Raw genomic sequence first — 16,078 nt, forward strand, 5'->3', positions numbered from 1 at the left:
CCCACCTCTCGCCGTCGCTGCCCTACATCGGATTCACCATGGATGACGAGGACGACGACATTGTAGGCGAACACGATGGTGGAAGAAAGATCTACCTTTTTCTGTTATTTTTGTTAATCTCAAATAAAATTAATGTGTGGACGTGACTTTTGTGGACCTTTTAATAAAATTTTAAAAACAGTTCGTGAATTAGAAAAAAAGTTTATTGATTCATAAATTGTTTGCTGGTCCGAAAAGTGTTCATGCATTTCAAAAAATGTTCTTGAATTAGAAAGAACACCAATTTCGAATGAAATGTTCGTCTATTCTCGAATTGTTCGCCGATTCAAAAGAAAATGCTTAAAACCCGTTCGCAATATAAAAAAATGTTCACAATTTTTTTAAATGTTTGTACATAGTATCTAATGTTCACGATTTTTAAAAATGTTCCCAAATTTGTAAAAATGTTCACGAATGATCGAAAGTATGTAGTTAAATGGTAATGCTTCTGAGTCTTTGTGACTATATACCCGCGTGAATTTTGAAGAATTAACTGCCGGGGTGGATCAGCATATTATAGTATGTTTTTTTAAAAATGTTTCTTGAAATTCAGAATAATTCTTTGAGTTGCCAAGTTTTTTTACAACCACGATATTTTTTTCGAAAATGTGAACATTGCTTCAATTTGTGAATAAAATTGAAAAAAGAAAAAATTTCTTGCATTTGTGAACAACATGCGATGAGATGTGAACATAATATGGTCATCGTATTATGAATTAATCCTCTGTCAGGTCTTGCTTGATCTGTTTATTAAGCTGGCTGGATCCGGCGTCGCTGCTGCTGCCACGCTTTCTGCTCTGCTCACGCGACGTCTCCACCATCTCCTCCATCTTGGGAGTCAGGTACGCCCGGGCCTTGCTCGCCGACTGCAGCTCCACCGCCGAGGCGCGCTGCTGCGCGTGCGAGCTCATGCCGGCAAGCAGGCACGCGCGCCCCGTCTGCTGGTACTCCCGCCGGTCCCCCACGCGGGCGCTCAGGTCGCGCAGCTCCTCCTTGATCGCCTCACACGTGGGATCATCTCCGGCCGTCCCAGGCGCCGACCTCTCCACCGCCTTTAGCCGGGAGTCCAGTATCCGCGCCGCGCTGGCGTGTTGCCCTCCTTCAGCTGCCTCCCGTGCGGCCGCGATGTCTTGGGTCGTGGCAAGGCGGACGCGCTCCCGCTCCACCTCCATGCACGGATGCGGCAGGTCGGTCAGCTCCAGCGGCCTCTGGATCACCGCCGCGGGTGCGGCGGCGTTGGCGGCCTGCCCTGTCGCGGCGTCATTGTAGCCGCAGGTCACCTTGATCAGGCGGGTGACCGACTCCGCGGGCCGGGCTCTCGGCACGTACACGAGCACCAAGAAGCGCCTCTCCTCGCCGTCGTAGAGCTCTCCGACGTCGATGGAGGCGGCGCGGCCGTCGGCGTCCACGTGGTTGCCGTAGCAGCCCGACTTGACTTCCTGGACGTGCACGCCTCGGTGCAGGCACGTGACGGCGATGCGCGCCTCCTGCACGGCGACCGACAGGAGCCCGCCGATGCACTGCGCGAACGAGTCCTGGATCGCCGCCTGGTTCCCGACGAAGGAGAAGGTGCCGCCCGTGGCCTGCGCGATGGTGTGCAATGCCGCGGCGTCGTGGTTGGCGCCGAAGCCGAACGTGTGGATCGGCCCGGGCCGGCTACCAGCGAGCACGAACAGAGGCGGCACAAGGTCCATGTACCTCTTATTTGCCCTGAGGCGCGAGTCCTGGCCGTCGGAGAGGAGGATCATGCTGGCGACGGAGTTCTTGAGCCGGCGGCCGACGAGCACCTGGGCGCCCACACGGAGGCCCTCGCCGATGTTGGTGCCCGACCCAACAACAAGGGAGTCCACCGCGAGCTTCGCCGAGGCCTTGCCCGCGTCCGACATGCGCGCGAGGCAGGTCAAGCGGGCCGCCCGACCCGAGAAGGACACTACGGAGAGGCGATCGGCAGGGCCGAGTTGATCGACGACGAACGCCATGGCCTGTTTCAGCAGCGCCAACTTTTGGCCCTTCATGCTGCCGCTGACGTCGAGCACGGTGACGAGGTCGAGCGGCGCGCGCGCCACGTCGGCGGGCGCCCTGGCGTGGACGAGCACCGCGAACTTGTCCCTGAACGCGCCCCTTCCGATGGCCGGGAACTCGCAGTGAGTCTTGAGGACCAACCCCCGGCCGTTGTTTGCCAGGGGTTTCTTCTCCTCCACCGGCTCGTCGTCTTGGTAGTACGCGGCAGCCGGGGCCGCCACCGCCGGCGGCGGTACGGCGAGATAGGGAACCTTGGTGTGCGACATCGATGTGCTAGCTAGGGTTCGGTCGATTTCGTTGGCGAGATGGATTTGAATCGGCCTGTGCCTAGCCCAACTGCCGTAGTATATGGAAGGAAACTGATCAACAAAATCTCCGAGAGTGCATTTTGCTGGAATTTAGTCTATTTTGCTATTTTGGGTAGCCCAATAACTATTTCAGAAATTCCTAATCTCTACTCCTAATGACTGAGTTGGTAGGATTGCGTCCACGGTTTATTTTCGTCAGGTTTATTTTCGTCTGGTTTATTTTTGTTTGGTTTAATTTGGTCTCTCCTTCCATCATCATATCCTCACGTTGATTTTTTTCACCCTCCCAATAAAAACTTTCTTAACATTTACAAACTTTCCCAATAAAAACTTTCTTAACATTTACAAACTTTCCTAACCAGACACCGTCACAAACGGGCAGGTACAGAAATCACATTACAAACATTAAAACCCTATTTTCATGAAAATCAATTCAAAATCCTAACTTTCCTAACGCATCGATTCTTACCTTTCCTATGTACCTCATTGGTGCCCCATCGATGCCCCCTCCCACCAAATGTAAGTTCTTTCATCCCCTCGCACGATCCCCTCGAACCACCGTCAAAGTAAGGAAACACCCAGCGCCTTTGTTCCAAATCATGCCATTTTAGTCAACGCCAAGCTGCTCATGGCCGGGGACGCCGTCGTCTTCATGCGCCGCGCCGACGGGGAGCTGCTCGCCGGGATCCGCCGCGCGCCCAGGTACCCCGCCGTCTCCCAGCAGGCGTCCGAGGGCGCCGAGCGCCGGCCACGCAACGCGCGCGCGGGTCCCGCCCGAGGAGGTGGACGAGGCCGTGCGGCTCGCGGCAGAGGGCACGCTCTTCACCATCACCTACTACCCGCGCCAGGGCGCCGGGGAGTTCGTCGTGCCCAAGCAGGAGGTGGAGGACGCGCTGATCGGCGCCTGGGCACCCGGCGTGCAGGTGCGCATGAAGTTCCTCGACGCCGAGGAGCGCCGCTCCGAGTGGAACAACGGCGCCGTCAAGGCCGTTGAGTCGTCGACCCCTCCATCTGGCGCATGCTCGAGGTACATCTTGCGTCCATACATCCATCTCTCCAGTCAATCCATCCGATCATTGCGATAATTGTCTGGTTGATCGATGGAGTCCACCTCTGTTTGGTTCAGGCATGCTTGCTTCAATTTGTTTGCTCTGCCATTCAGTATGGAGTAGCCCTAGATGTTCACCATGCTAGCGACTCGCCCGTCAAACCGCAGAGATCCCTCGCATGGAGTAGCCCTAGATGTTCTAGGCCACCACCGCCAATCCGGCGAGCCTACGCTGCGACCGTTCATGGCGCCTGGGGGCAATGAATTGGCATTGCGGTCATGGAGGGGAGGTTCAGGAGCAGGGCGACGCTGGCTGGTAGAGGAATTCGAAGGAGCCAGGCCGCCCTGGCGATCACCTTGACTGCTGCGTCGTGCACCAACTAACGGCAGTGTCCGCGGTGGTGAAGAAGCATACACGGCGAGGCTAATATAAGGTATACCTTGGAGGACGCAACCCCCTGTCGTCAACACGTCATGGCCCGAATCGCCTGGAGGCCGCAACCCCTGCCTGTGCTCCAGATTCACAGTGTGTCCTGACGAACGAGGCGGCAATCTCTGAATTGAATAATTGATCGTTCATCCCGTTCTACCGCTGATTCGCTTGGCGCCACCTCTGTGGTACTCTTGACTGCTTTCACATATCCCCACAAGGTATAGTACGTGGTATCCCACCCCATGTCATGTAATTGCATTCTGAAGCAATTAGTACATAGGAGTCAACCCATAGGACAAGGAGGACCCGGTTATAGATTTTTTTAAGGGAGGGTGTGCCGTGTACGGGAGCATATCTGTTAGTTTGTATCCTATGTTTAACAATTTCGGAAATTTTTGTAGTATAAAAATCTCAATAGTGAGGATACATTGCTGAACGTGATGTGATATATATGATTTAGTTTATCATTAGTTGTTCTCCTTGCCACTACCCACTAAATTTCAGATCTACCTTCAACTTCTAATGGTAAATATTCAATTAATTTTAGTCGGCTCAAAAGGCTTCAAGCTTCTTTGTCCATTATTTCCTGTTCAACTTTAAGAAACCTTTCAGTTTGTTTTGTTTCACTTACTTTACTATTCCTTCTTGATAAACTCACCAGGTACTGTATATATCTCTCCCTGGTCACAGTGGGATGGCTAATAATTTCATGCACAACACCACAATAGCAGATATTCGGAGATTTGGAATTGTTTTGCTGTTTTCTTTCTATGAAAGATAAGCATGAATGCAGCGATGGCAAACCTAAACATCGTTGCCAATTTTCTCTTTCACAGAATAGGATGAATGTCACGGCAGCAGCTGCAAACTCCAAGAACGTTATTGTCATGGGGGGCACCAGTTTCAATTGTGTCTTCTTGCAAGCTCCTTGTCAATGAGAGGCACAAGGTCAGTCTGTACTCTGTAGATACATTTGTGATGCAGTGATTCTTCTCTTATGCTAACTAATACATTGATTATGTCCTATGATTCTCTAGGAGCACTAAGAAATTATATGTTTTCTTAAGGGTCACATCACACGAGGAAACTCCCACCCACAGCCATGAAATTTCCAATTGAATCAAATGCAAATTATACATAGTGCTCTTCCAAGCCACAGTTCAACCCCCACTTCTTGCCGCTCGCCTTCTGCCCCAGCAAGACGATTAAATATTTTACCTCAATCCATATATCAGATCTCGTGCTCAAGAAGACGATGGTGAAGAGCATGATAATGATCCAAATGTATGTTAACAATTGGTCCAGTTTAGAAATCTAAACAGGAAAGCTGAGGGGCCATTTAGTTTATACCCAGGCCCACCTCGCCAGAGATGGTGCGTGCAGATATTTTGGCGAACGATTCCCCTGCCCCTGTTTCGCCTGTCCGTGGACGCAGAATGAAAGCAGCGACCAGTTTTTTTGGCATGACTCCTATAATTGGGAATCAATCCAAACAGTACCCAGTCAATGCCGAACTTCTTACTCAATATGACTCCTCAGGTTTCATTTGTTGGGGAGGCAGACAGAAACAACGATAACTAATATTTTTTCTTTTCACTCACAATAATATTGTCATCAGATACAATTGCTATCAGGTTAGTGTTTTGTGAGCTTTCATCATGTCCCTTTATGGAACTTTTAAATGTTGATTATCATTTATCACTGCTGCTACTTTATGCAGAGTATTGATGTTTGTACTGAAGGAAGTCCAAAAGTCTTATCGATGCAGGCAAGACACTTGATATGACAAATTTCAAGTGGAAACGAACAAATATTATGCTTGTTCATCGCTTGATGTCTACCCTGACTATTCTTTCATTTGAAACTCGCTAATAACAAGTTTTTACTCTGCTGTTAAAACTGATGTTGCTAATTCGGTTCATAAAATTATTGTCGTTATAATTTGGCGATGTAATACTTTGCCATAAGCCAATATAAAATTATGAAGCATTGCTATAACTTCCAACGTGGTGCTAGAGCATTATATATGAATGTACTTAGTTAAAGGCCATCCAAAGATACACATTTGCAAGGAAACTGCACAATGTCAATACGAATATGAAAGATAATTGGATAAATAACTTTGAAATCTGATCTTTTTCTGATGATAACACAACTTACGCTGATTTCCATAATGAACAGAGAATAGAAAAAGTGTTGTTGCGGCCATGACTTGAATAACAAACCAAATTCACAAGGTCGGTACTGGACTATTGGTAATATATATTCTTTTGGCAGGGATTTAGAAATACTTCACATCTCTTTTTAGTGGATTTTGTGATAGGAGTGAGAGTTGAGAGTGAGCGGGTTGGAGGCTGTGGTTGATTTGTTCAGTTACGAATGTGAGCGGAATATTTTCCCTACTTAAGAAAAAGTGGCAAATTGGATAAGGCAGTCATATTTTTTTGATCAGGTCATACAATATATTTTTTAGGATAGAAGGGTAAATGCATTAGTTTGTTGTTTTAATAGTTAATAACAGACGTGGTGGCGTATTAGTTGCATCCCCAACAACAGCCATCATATTTTTGTTTTGTGGTAATGCATGACATTCAACTGTATGTTACAACATGGCAATGCCTCATGAGACATCGAATTTGCCTTCTTTGCTTGGGGTCGTCATGGGCGGCGCACGCCTCCTCCGCCTTGATGGTCGTGGCGGATCGGCACGAACACGGGAGGAGGGGATCATGGCGGAGAGCAAGCGGTTGGTGGGGGCACTCCTCCTTGGTGGTCCGTGGGGAAGTATGGTATGAAGGGAAGAGGGTGCTAGGACGAAAGTGAGGTGAGTCTCATCCGGTTATAAAGTAGAGGGCTCCAGCGAGAAATATTAGGCTATGGTAGGAAACTGAGCTGGAAGGAGAGAGGGTCCGACATGAGGGAAGGGTGCCTCATGGTGTGGGGTTTTGTGTTGTGTTGGGACCGCGTGTTGGAAATAACATGGCAGATAGTTCGGACAACGACATTGCTCCCCATATATGAGATGGATTTGGGGCAGCCTGTACTAAACCCGGGCAAACGTCGGGCCGGGCCGGGTTTCGGGCCGGGCTTGTGAAAGCCCGACCTTCATTTCTCAACCCGAGCCCAGCCCGAAGCCTAAAATACTCCCTGTTTTCAAGCCCGAGCCCGGCCCAAAATCAAGCCCGAAGCCCGAAAGCCCGGCCCGAATGCTGTTTTTTAGTACGCGCACGTGCAAGCCCGGCCCGAAGCCCAAAAGCCCGGCCTGAAATACAGAAAAATTGAAGCTCGAGCCCGGCCCGAATTATCTTTCGGGCTGCAAAACAAAGCCCGAGCCTGGCCTGAATGTCAAGCCCGACCTGGCCCGGCCCGGGTCGTCGGGCCGGGCTGCCCATGCCCGGGTTTAGCCCGGACTGTCCAGTCGGTTGAGTTTTGAGACCGTTGGGCGCCCATTTGAAGTCCGAACATGCCCGGACGTACGAGGAAGAAATAAGCTTCGACCATAGAGGTGACCTTAATCATTTATTTGATTCATTTATATACATTATAGCCCGTAGCAACGCACGGGCATTCTACTAGTAAATCTTAGAAGCCCACTTAGCCCATTTGTGCAAGGCAAGGGATACTACTAAAGTTTAGTCCCACATTGCTAGTTTAGTGGGAGTTGGACCTCCTTATAAGGGAGGTTCTTTCCCTACTTGTATGAGCATGAAAACAAGAGGGATATCCACGCGCGCTCCTCCTTTGCCGCCTGCCTCGGCACGACGCGCCGCGGGTTGCGGTAATGAGCCGAGCCGATATCTAAATTTTTGCCACGCACGATGGGTATACGGAAGGTCACGTGGGAGTTGAAAAGTTTTCTGTAGTGGACACTGAATTCGAACGAAGCGCCTCTTCGGCCGCTGCCTGTTCGCTTCGTCTCCCTTCGTTGCTTCACCTCCTGTCGCAACCTCTTCGCGTCCTTTTCTTGTGCCTATATAAGAGAGGTCGCTCCTCTCCAGAGAGACATAACAGAAGCTCCTCTTCCTCTCACCACAAAGTTCCGGCCACTGCGCTGGTGCTACGTTCTTCCCCATCCCGTCTTGCGGCGTGCACCGCAGGTCGGGACAGTAGGCCTCCGAGACCGCACCTTTTGAGTCCTGTACGGGAGAAGGGAGATAAGGTTTTTGGGGAGCGCTCAGCGCGACTACTGGCTGCTTCATCACGGATGATCCGGTCGCCGACGACTACTTCCCCGACGATGACTTCTTCCCCGACGTCCACAACCTCCTCGGCGACATGGCAGGCGAGGACACCGACCCCAAGTCCAGCGCTTCTGCTGCTGCTGTCCCGTACGTGTTCTTGTCTTTCATGTTAAAGGTTCTGCCACAGTTCCTTGTTCTAGTCCTTGTCCTACACATGATAGGTTCTACTTCATATATGCTACTTGCTATACTGTCTGCTTTAGATATGATAGGATATGGTTCATATATACAGAAGCTATTTACCTTCTCTCTGTTAGAACGCATGACTTGTTTTATTTCTACTATATTAGTCATGCTTTATCTAGTATTTCTGTTAATAAAATTATTTGGTAAATTGCTCATATTTCCAACACATTTTCTACCATGCACGGTATATACCGTGCATTGTCTACAGGGTGGGAAAGATATCATAATGTACTACTAATCACCTGCTGTACGTCTCACTCTTGTCAGACGGTCAGTTTGTGTGTCAGCCTTTTTCTAAATATAAATAATGTCCTGTCCCTTGCATGCCTCCCCTATCCCCTTGCGACTCTATTACAGAAATATATTTCCTCTTCTAGTATGTAACTGTTTAGATGCTTGATATCTTCTGAAATAAAAGTTTCTTTTATATTCTATTTAGACAAATGTTTTTATACCAATGATATATTTTAAACAAGACTAGTAGAAAACTGATCTATGTACCATAATGAGTTTCTGTGCACATCAAATTGATCTATAGAAAACTTGATGAAACTTGGTACATAGTTTTTTTTTACAGTTTCGTAAGGTCTCACCATGTTTTAGATTCGAATTTGAAAACTTGTCAAAATATATTCAACGGCGATCTTATTTTAAAGTTCCCTTCAATAGTAACACAAATATGCAAATGTATCTAAATCAAACTAATATTTTAAAAGATAAAATAAATTTAAATTTTAGAATCATACTCTCATACTGCTGGTATTTACTTCGGGGATGAGAGGAGAGATATTGCAAGTTACTATAGGAAAAAGTTGTCTGCACATGAAGAAAAGGTGACTGATTGACAGGGTCATAAATTGTGGTTTACTAAACTATACAATGAGAACATGCATGCATAGATGCGAATCTCAAAGAGAGTGAGTGGCTGATAGATGCACGGTATTTACCATGCATGGGAGAATGTCTTTTCCTACTATAACATGCTCCATGCATGCTGGGACATTCCAAAACATATTTATTTTTTCAGAAATGTAGGATGTTTTCCATACCTATATGGTCTGAACAGTTTTTTTTTCTTTTTTTGCAGGGTGAAAAGGATTTCATTACTCAAGGAATTACAAGATCGTTCCTACACAACACAGGAACATCCGCAGGCCCAAATCGCAGCCACACAGCCGTGCGATCCTCCACACGGCCAAAGGCAGCTAAATAGAAACAGGGTTCTGGTTCCTACTAAAAGCATATTAAAGGTTCATTTTAGCTACGGACAAACAGACACTATAAAACAAACTATAAAACTGGGATAAAGAGCTCCTTCTTCCAGTCCCCTTCCGCAGCCGGCCGCAGCTTTCGCCCGTCGGCCACGCCCCGTCCCTATCGGCCGCACCCCATCATCACGTCGGCCGTGCCCCTTTGCCTGCCGCGCCGGGAGGATTCCGGCGGCTAGGCTGAGGTCATGGGAGCAGGGGCGGAGCCACAATTTAGACATGAGGGGGGCGAGGAATATAATAATCGTTTGAGAGACACCACCCAATAATATAGTCCCTAAAGTAGAATTGATATGATTGTATTGTAACATATGTCTGGGAATATATATATAAACTACATTTCTACCAGTTGCATATCAACAGGATTGGGGTTGGAATTATCATCTACAACCGGTTGCTTCTAAGGTGGATTTGCATTTTCTGTAACGTTTGAGTTAGAAGCAATGGGCTTGAAAAACAAAATATGTTGGGCTGCGGAAAAAAAACCAATATATTTTTGTTGTATCATTTCTCTTCATCGTTCCCTGATTGAAATATAACATTTCAAACGATAAACAAGGAGTAAAATTAGAATCCTAGATTGTAATTTTACCGCCACTATCTTCAACGGAATTGTATTAATTCACAAAGATAATTATTTAGCAGTGATGTATCTTGATTCTTTGAAGTTGATCTGGTGATGCATGATGCCGGTGCAGCACACAGGGTGGCATGGGCTCCATCGTGGATTCAATCGCCGCAGGAGTGGAGTGCCCTCTGACTTGTGCCGCAGCGGCGGACGGGCAGAGGGGACGACGATATGGAGCGCAAGGAGCCAGCAGCCCTAGAAGCCATGATGCCCACGAACAAAATTACCGGAAGGATAGGAAACAGACTGCCTGATCTCAGGCCAACTCCACCGCGCGACTCTATCCTGTCCGGCCCCGTCCGTTTGAAATAAAAGGGACAAAAAAGGCGACCCAGCGCGCGGGAGCAAACAGACTTTTGTCCGCTTTGTGTCCGCTTTCGACCCATCCCCGGCCCAAACTTGCGTCGGTTTTGAGGTGAAACGGACAGCGTGCGGACGGATGGGACGCACGCGCTTGTCCTCCCCTGGCCCGCCTGTCGGTGGGAGAAACCAAAAACCCCCCGACGGCCATTTGGCGCCATTTCCCCCAAACCCTCCCACGTCCCTCCCGTCGCCCCCCCCCCTCTCTCCCCCGTCCATGGCCGACGCCCCGCCGAGTTCCGGCAGCCTGGTCGTCGACCCGACCGCAAAGGTGAAGAAGAAGGCGCCAAGGAAGCCGCGGTCGGAGTACACGCCGAAGGAGATCGCCAAGTTGGACGCGGAATCGGCGAAGAGGAGGGAACGGAGAGCGGCCGTCAAGATGAATGCCGCCGCGGCCAAGTTCGCCGCCCAGCGCGAGGAGCTGGAGGCCGTGCGGCGCAAGGCCGCTGCCGACGAGAAGGAGGACCTCGTCAACAAAGCGCACGCCATCCTCATGCTTGGCATGGGCCGTCCGACGGGGTTCCATGCAGCGGTCGTCGGCCCGGCGAGCACAGGCTCGTCGGTCGCCCGGCCTACGCACTGCCAGTCGTCAACGTTGCGTGCCACGCCCATGTCGCCCGGCTTTCCTCCACCCAGGCACGACGGCCAGACCCGTTTCTCGGCGTCACCGGACGTGGGCTTGTTCGCGCCGTCCACACCACGCCCCGCGGCCGTCATCGACCTCAACGTGACGCCTGGGTCCAGCAGCGGCGGGCGGCCTTCCGTCGAGATGCAAAGAAAGCAGGCGCGTGCACCGTTCACGGGCACCATGCCGGCCCCCCGCGTGTTGTCTGACAAAATGCCAACCTCAACGCCGACGGTGGACGACCCCTTCTACAACCAGTACATGGAGGACGTGATCTTCCAGGGTGGGCATGGCCGTGCCTACGACCCCGATGAGACCCAAAGTCAGGATGGCCGCGCCCAGTATGTGCCCGATGAAGAGGCCGACGACTGTGCTGACTACGACCATGGTGATTCGTGGCATGAAGACGATGACTTCTATGTCGAAGGTGAAGATGAAGATGAAGCCAATGATGTTGATATTAGTGGCGCTCCATTGTTCATAGACGAGCTCACCCAAAGAGCGGAAGCACAAAAGAAGCGGAAGAGCATTCGCACCGGTTCATATACACAAGATGAGGACAAGTTGATTTGCCAATGTTGGATGGAGATTAGCCAAGATCCAAGGACCGGCGCGCAACAAAAGGGTATTATTTTTTGGACAAGAGTCCACAAAACATTCCATGAAAGGAAGATGTTTGAGCCCTACCAAATTACAAGCAACCGTGGCATCGGTTCGATTCAAAAAGATGGTTGTTCATCCAACAAGAGTGCAACAAGTATTGTGCCGCACTTAAGAGCGTTGAAGCACGGCCCGTGAGTGGTCTCGGCGTTGGAGACATGGTATGCTCTTCTCTTTCTAGCCCTTGCTACGGCCATGAGACTTCGGCCGTGTATATGTTTGCATGTTCACTTGTTGTTGATCATGTGGTGTAGGCATTTCAATCTTTGGAGGCATTCAAGGCCCGGCACAATGATAAGCCATTCACTCTTACGCATTGTTGGACGATCATCAACAATTTCCCTAAGTTCAAGGATCAATACCGTGAACTTCAAAGGAAGAGAGGCAAGAAGACGGCCAAGTTCGCCGGAGGTGGGGATGGCGAGGCGTTGAAGAGGCCGAGGGGCAAGACCAACTCAAAGGTGGACGACATACGTGACGCCTCATCCATGGCCTTGCATGAGACTTTGCATGGCATGATGTCACATAAGGATGTGAGGGACGAGAAGAAGCGGCAAAGCAAGGACGAGCAAATGAAGTAATACCTAGACCTCCAACGACAGAAGCTTGAGATGGAGGCGGCGGCTAAGAAGAGGAAGATAGACATGGAGAAGGCGGCCCGGCAAAGGCAGCTCGACATGGAAGAGGCCGCCCGGCAAAGCAGCTCGACATCGAGGCCGACAACGTCAAGGCCAGGCAGAGGCAGCTCGACATCGAGGCCACCAATGCCGCCACCAAAGGGAAGGAGGTGGCCCTTGCGATCATGAGCGTGGACTTGTCGAAGATGAGCGACAAGACAAGGGCCTGATTCGAGGCCAAGCAGAAGGAGATGCTCGACGCCGAAGGCCTGAACTAGGTCGTCCGATCGGCGTGGCCGTTCTTTTTGGAGGCTGGCATGGGTGCCGCCCGCCCGCTGGGCCGCTGGCAGTGTGCCGACGAAAAAACATTAATTTTCGCACCCCTGCCTCCGCCTCTGCATGGGAGCCCACGGCGATGTCGATCTCGTCCAATTCAAACCAGTAGCGATCGATTGCGGTGTCTAGTAGCAGCCTTTTTCGATGTGCGGTGATGAATTCTGACGAGTTTAGGGCGGATTCTGGCAAACTCCACGATGGCGTGTTTGCTTCGACGAGGTTTGACCGGTATACGCCCCCCCCTAGATTCGACCTTCCAACCTTCAAAGATAAGGGTTTCGGGTGTACATTTTCGGTGGCCCTTAAAAAATTTACGAGTTGGACCACTTTTACGGTTTCTGTTCTGTTCATTTTTTTCGACCAAAATTGTAAAACGTAAAAAATTTACGAATTTGACCACTTATATGGGGTCCGTTAGAGATGCTCTAATGTGAGTAATATAACATCCCTATGTCCAAAAAAACTCTTAATTTCGTTAACCATCATCACATGCAGCGATCTGTCCAGTTCAGGCGACTGGATTAACTTCACAGCATCCATGCAATCCATCTCAATATTCACCGGCACCCGCACATTTCTATTTAAGGTCAATCATAATTTTCACTAGGTCTATGAGGAATATCAACATCTACAATACCAGTAAATACATTATCGAATATATTTTTATAACATACTTATTTTATAGTGGTAATATCACCTGGAAGCATAGAACTTACGTCGCATGTCAGTTTGATGCTAAAACTTTCAAAATACAGTTTTGTGATCACCTTTTTTTTGCATCGGTTTTGTGGTCATCTAACTTGACTCAAGCATGCAGAAACGGTCATAGTACGCGTATCCATGTGCATGGCCCCACCTATTAGTGAGTGGGTGATGTATTGCAGCCCATTTTAGGCGCATTTTTTAAAAGATATTTGTAGGACGCAAGTAATAAAGTTATGTTCAAATATTTGTGTGTTAAAAATGTTATACATACATCTGATGATTAGTAAATAAAAACATTTAAATATAAATTTGTGTATTATATGTAAAATATTTGGTAAAACATAAGTAATAAAAACATTTAAGATGTTTATAAAACATAAATAATAAAATTATGTTCAAATATTTGTGTGTTAAAACTGCTATACATACAATTGATGGTTAGTAAATAAACACATTTAAATATAAACATATGTATTTCTACTCTTATAAAAAACCGAGTTGGTGATAATGGTGTGTGTGCCATCTTGCAATATAGACCGTCCGATCTATATCTGACGGGTAGAAAGCAAACTATGACAATTTTACAAAAAGATACCTACACCTTTCTCCACATTTGTAGATAAGGCCTTTCCTCGTTCATCCTTATCTCACACAACCTCATTGTTGAGCAATTAAAAAAGAAAGCCTCTGGAACAATTTGGCACAGTGCCCGCTGCAGGCGTCGTCCATCCCCATGCCTTCGCTCAGTCCGATCACCAATCACCACCACGCCCCACTCCTCCTCACTTTATCTCTCCTCTTTCTTGAGATATCATTGGTTTTTACACATGGGATTGCTCCCGCATGGATCAGTCACAACAGGTGTTTTATAAAAAAAAAGCATCTTGATGTTCCGTGCAATGCACGGCCATCTTGCTAGTGCTAGAGAAAAGATGTAGCACTAGTAATAATAAAAGGGCCTATTGCTTCTAGCGGTACGTCAAGAAAATTGTTCATAACGTAGCAAAATATTACCCACCAATGTCATGATTAAAAAAACATAGAGGAATCCCTGGCCTGGGCCGGCCCATGCATTAGAGACCTTCTATACCGCGCTCTACGAGTTGAGAGAAGACGCAGCACGCCCGTTTGGGCCGGCCCATGTCTCGGTGGCTTGTTTTTTTTTTCTGTTTTCCTTTTTTTCTACTTTAAATAATTTTGGGCTTAAAAAAGTTCTAAAAATTAGAAAAGTGAGAATTTTCAAATAAAATATTTAATAAATCATAAAATGTTTGTGGATTCAAATTTTTTGACGTTTTGCCAATTAAAAAATGTTCATGAATGGAAAAAAATCCCGAAAATTCAAAATCTATTTCTGACTTACAAATTCATGAATTCAAAAATTGTTCTTAATTTTAGAAAATGTTCAAAAAAATTCAAAAGTTTTCACGAATTTTAAAAAAATTCAAAAGTTTTCACGATTTTTTTTTTCATGATTTCAAAAATTGTCATGATCGCACGAAATTGAGAGTGATAGTGTATCTCGATGACGCAACAAAATATGATCATGACGATTGGAGATTATGATTTTTTTTCGTTGCAACGCACGGACCCTTAAGTCCAAGCCAGACAAATATTTTGAGATGTAGCGATCGGTTAGACGCACCTACTCCTATGGACGAATGGCTAAAGCCGGTCATGACCATCCGTTTTGCCGACGCAAACGAACGCAAATCGAAAAATACGACCGTCCCACGCCACGCGGCCGCTCGGGTAGAACACACAAGCCCGTAAAATTGGCGCCTCGGTATTCGGGTGCAGGCACGGCGGTCAGTGTCGCCACTGGCGCACGGCGAAGTCAATTCACAATCAATGGCGAGGCGTCCGACTTGCCCACCCTCCTCTGTCCTCTCTCCCCCCCTCTCTCTTATTAGTGGAGCACCTCTCTCACTCTCAGTCCCAATGCTCAGCGCAACACTCGTCCTGCCTCTTTCTCCATTCCCCCTTCCTCCGCCGCCAGCTAGGGTTACGGTCGCCGGTAGCAATTCCTGTGATAGCGCCGGTGGGAGGGTGGCGGCGACCCGCGCGGATGGCCGGGGGAGACGCGTCGACGGGGCGGAGGTGGACGCGGGCTTTGAGTTCGCCTTTGACAACGAGACCTTCTCCGACAAGGTGCTACGCATAGAGGTCGTCGCCGGCAGCGGCGACGCGCCCGGGCCGAGCGCCGGCGCCGCCAGCCGCAAGCGCCGCCGCGAGGGGGACGAAGGTGCGTGCGTGCAGGCACAGTACCCAGTCCGTATTAGCCATTAGTACTGGTATATAGGTACTAGATTCTAAGCGTCACGCTAATGACTAATCTAGGCACGTGCGTAGGTGCCTGCATGAAAGTATCGGTCAGATTTGTGAGCGCCTCCAAAAAAATTAATCCATCTTTCCAAATCTGGCTACGCGAGTTCTCGCATGCTTTTTTGGATGTAAATTTCTCGCGATTGGGATCTGGATTTGGGGGAAATTTTCTGGCTTATTTTGGGGTTATACGTTTGTCTGTCCGTTTGTTTTCTAGGGATTGGTAGTAAAGAAAAAGAGATGAAATGTGTTGTGGTTTACTCTAAAATGTGTTCCA

The 16,078-nt window shown here is 48.4% G+C and overlaps 1 protein-coding gene across 1 annotated transcript in view; it reads left to right on the forward strand.

Annotated features, from left to right (window-relative positions):
* The first annotated feature begins 15,306 nt into the window (after window positions 1–15,306).
* The window catches only part of LOC119302888 (BTB/POZ domain-containing protein At2g46260-like), a 3,154-nt gene continuing 2,382 nt past the window's right edge, over window positions 15,307–16,078 (forward strand). Inside the window, exon 1 of the mRNA XM_037579935.1 lies at window positions 15,307–15,721. Coding sequence (XP_037435832.1) covers window positions 15,328–15,721 — 394 coding nt within the window. The 5' untranslated portion in view covers window positions 15,307–15,327. The remainder of the gene's footprint in view (window positions 15,722–16,078) is intronic.

This window comes from Triticum dicoccoides, chromosome 5A (genome assembly GCF_002162155.2).
Source record: "Triticum dicoccoides isolate Atlit2015 ecotype Zavitan chromosome 5A, WEW_v2.0, whole genome shotgun sequence".
Taxonomy (NCBI): domain Eukaryota; kingdom Viridiplantae; phylum Streptophyta; class Magnoliopsida; order Poales; family Poaceae; genus Triticum; species Triticum dicoccoides.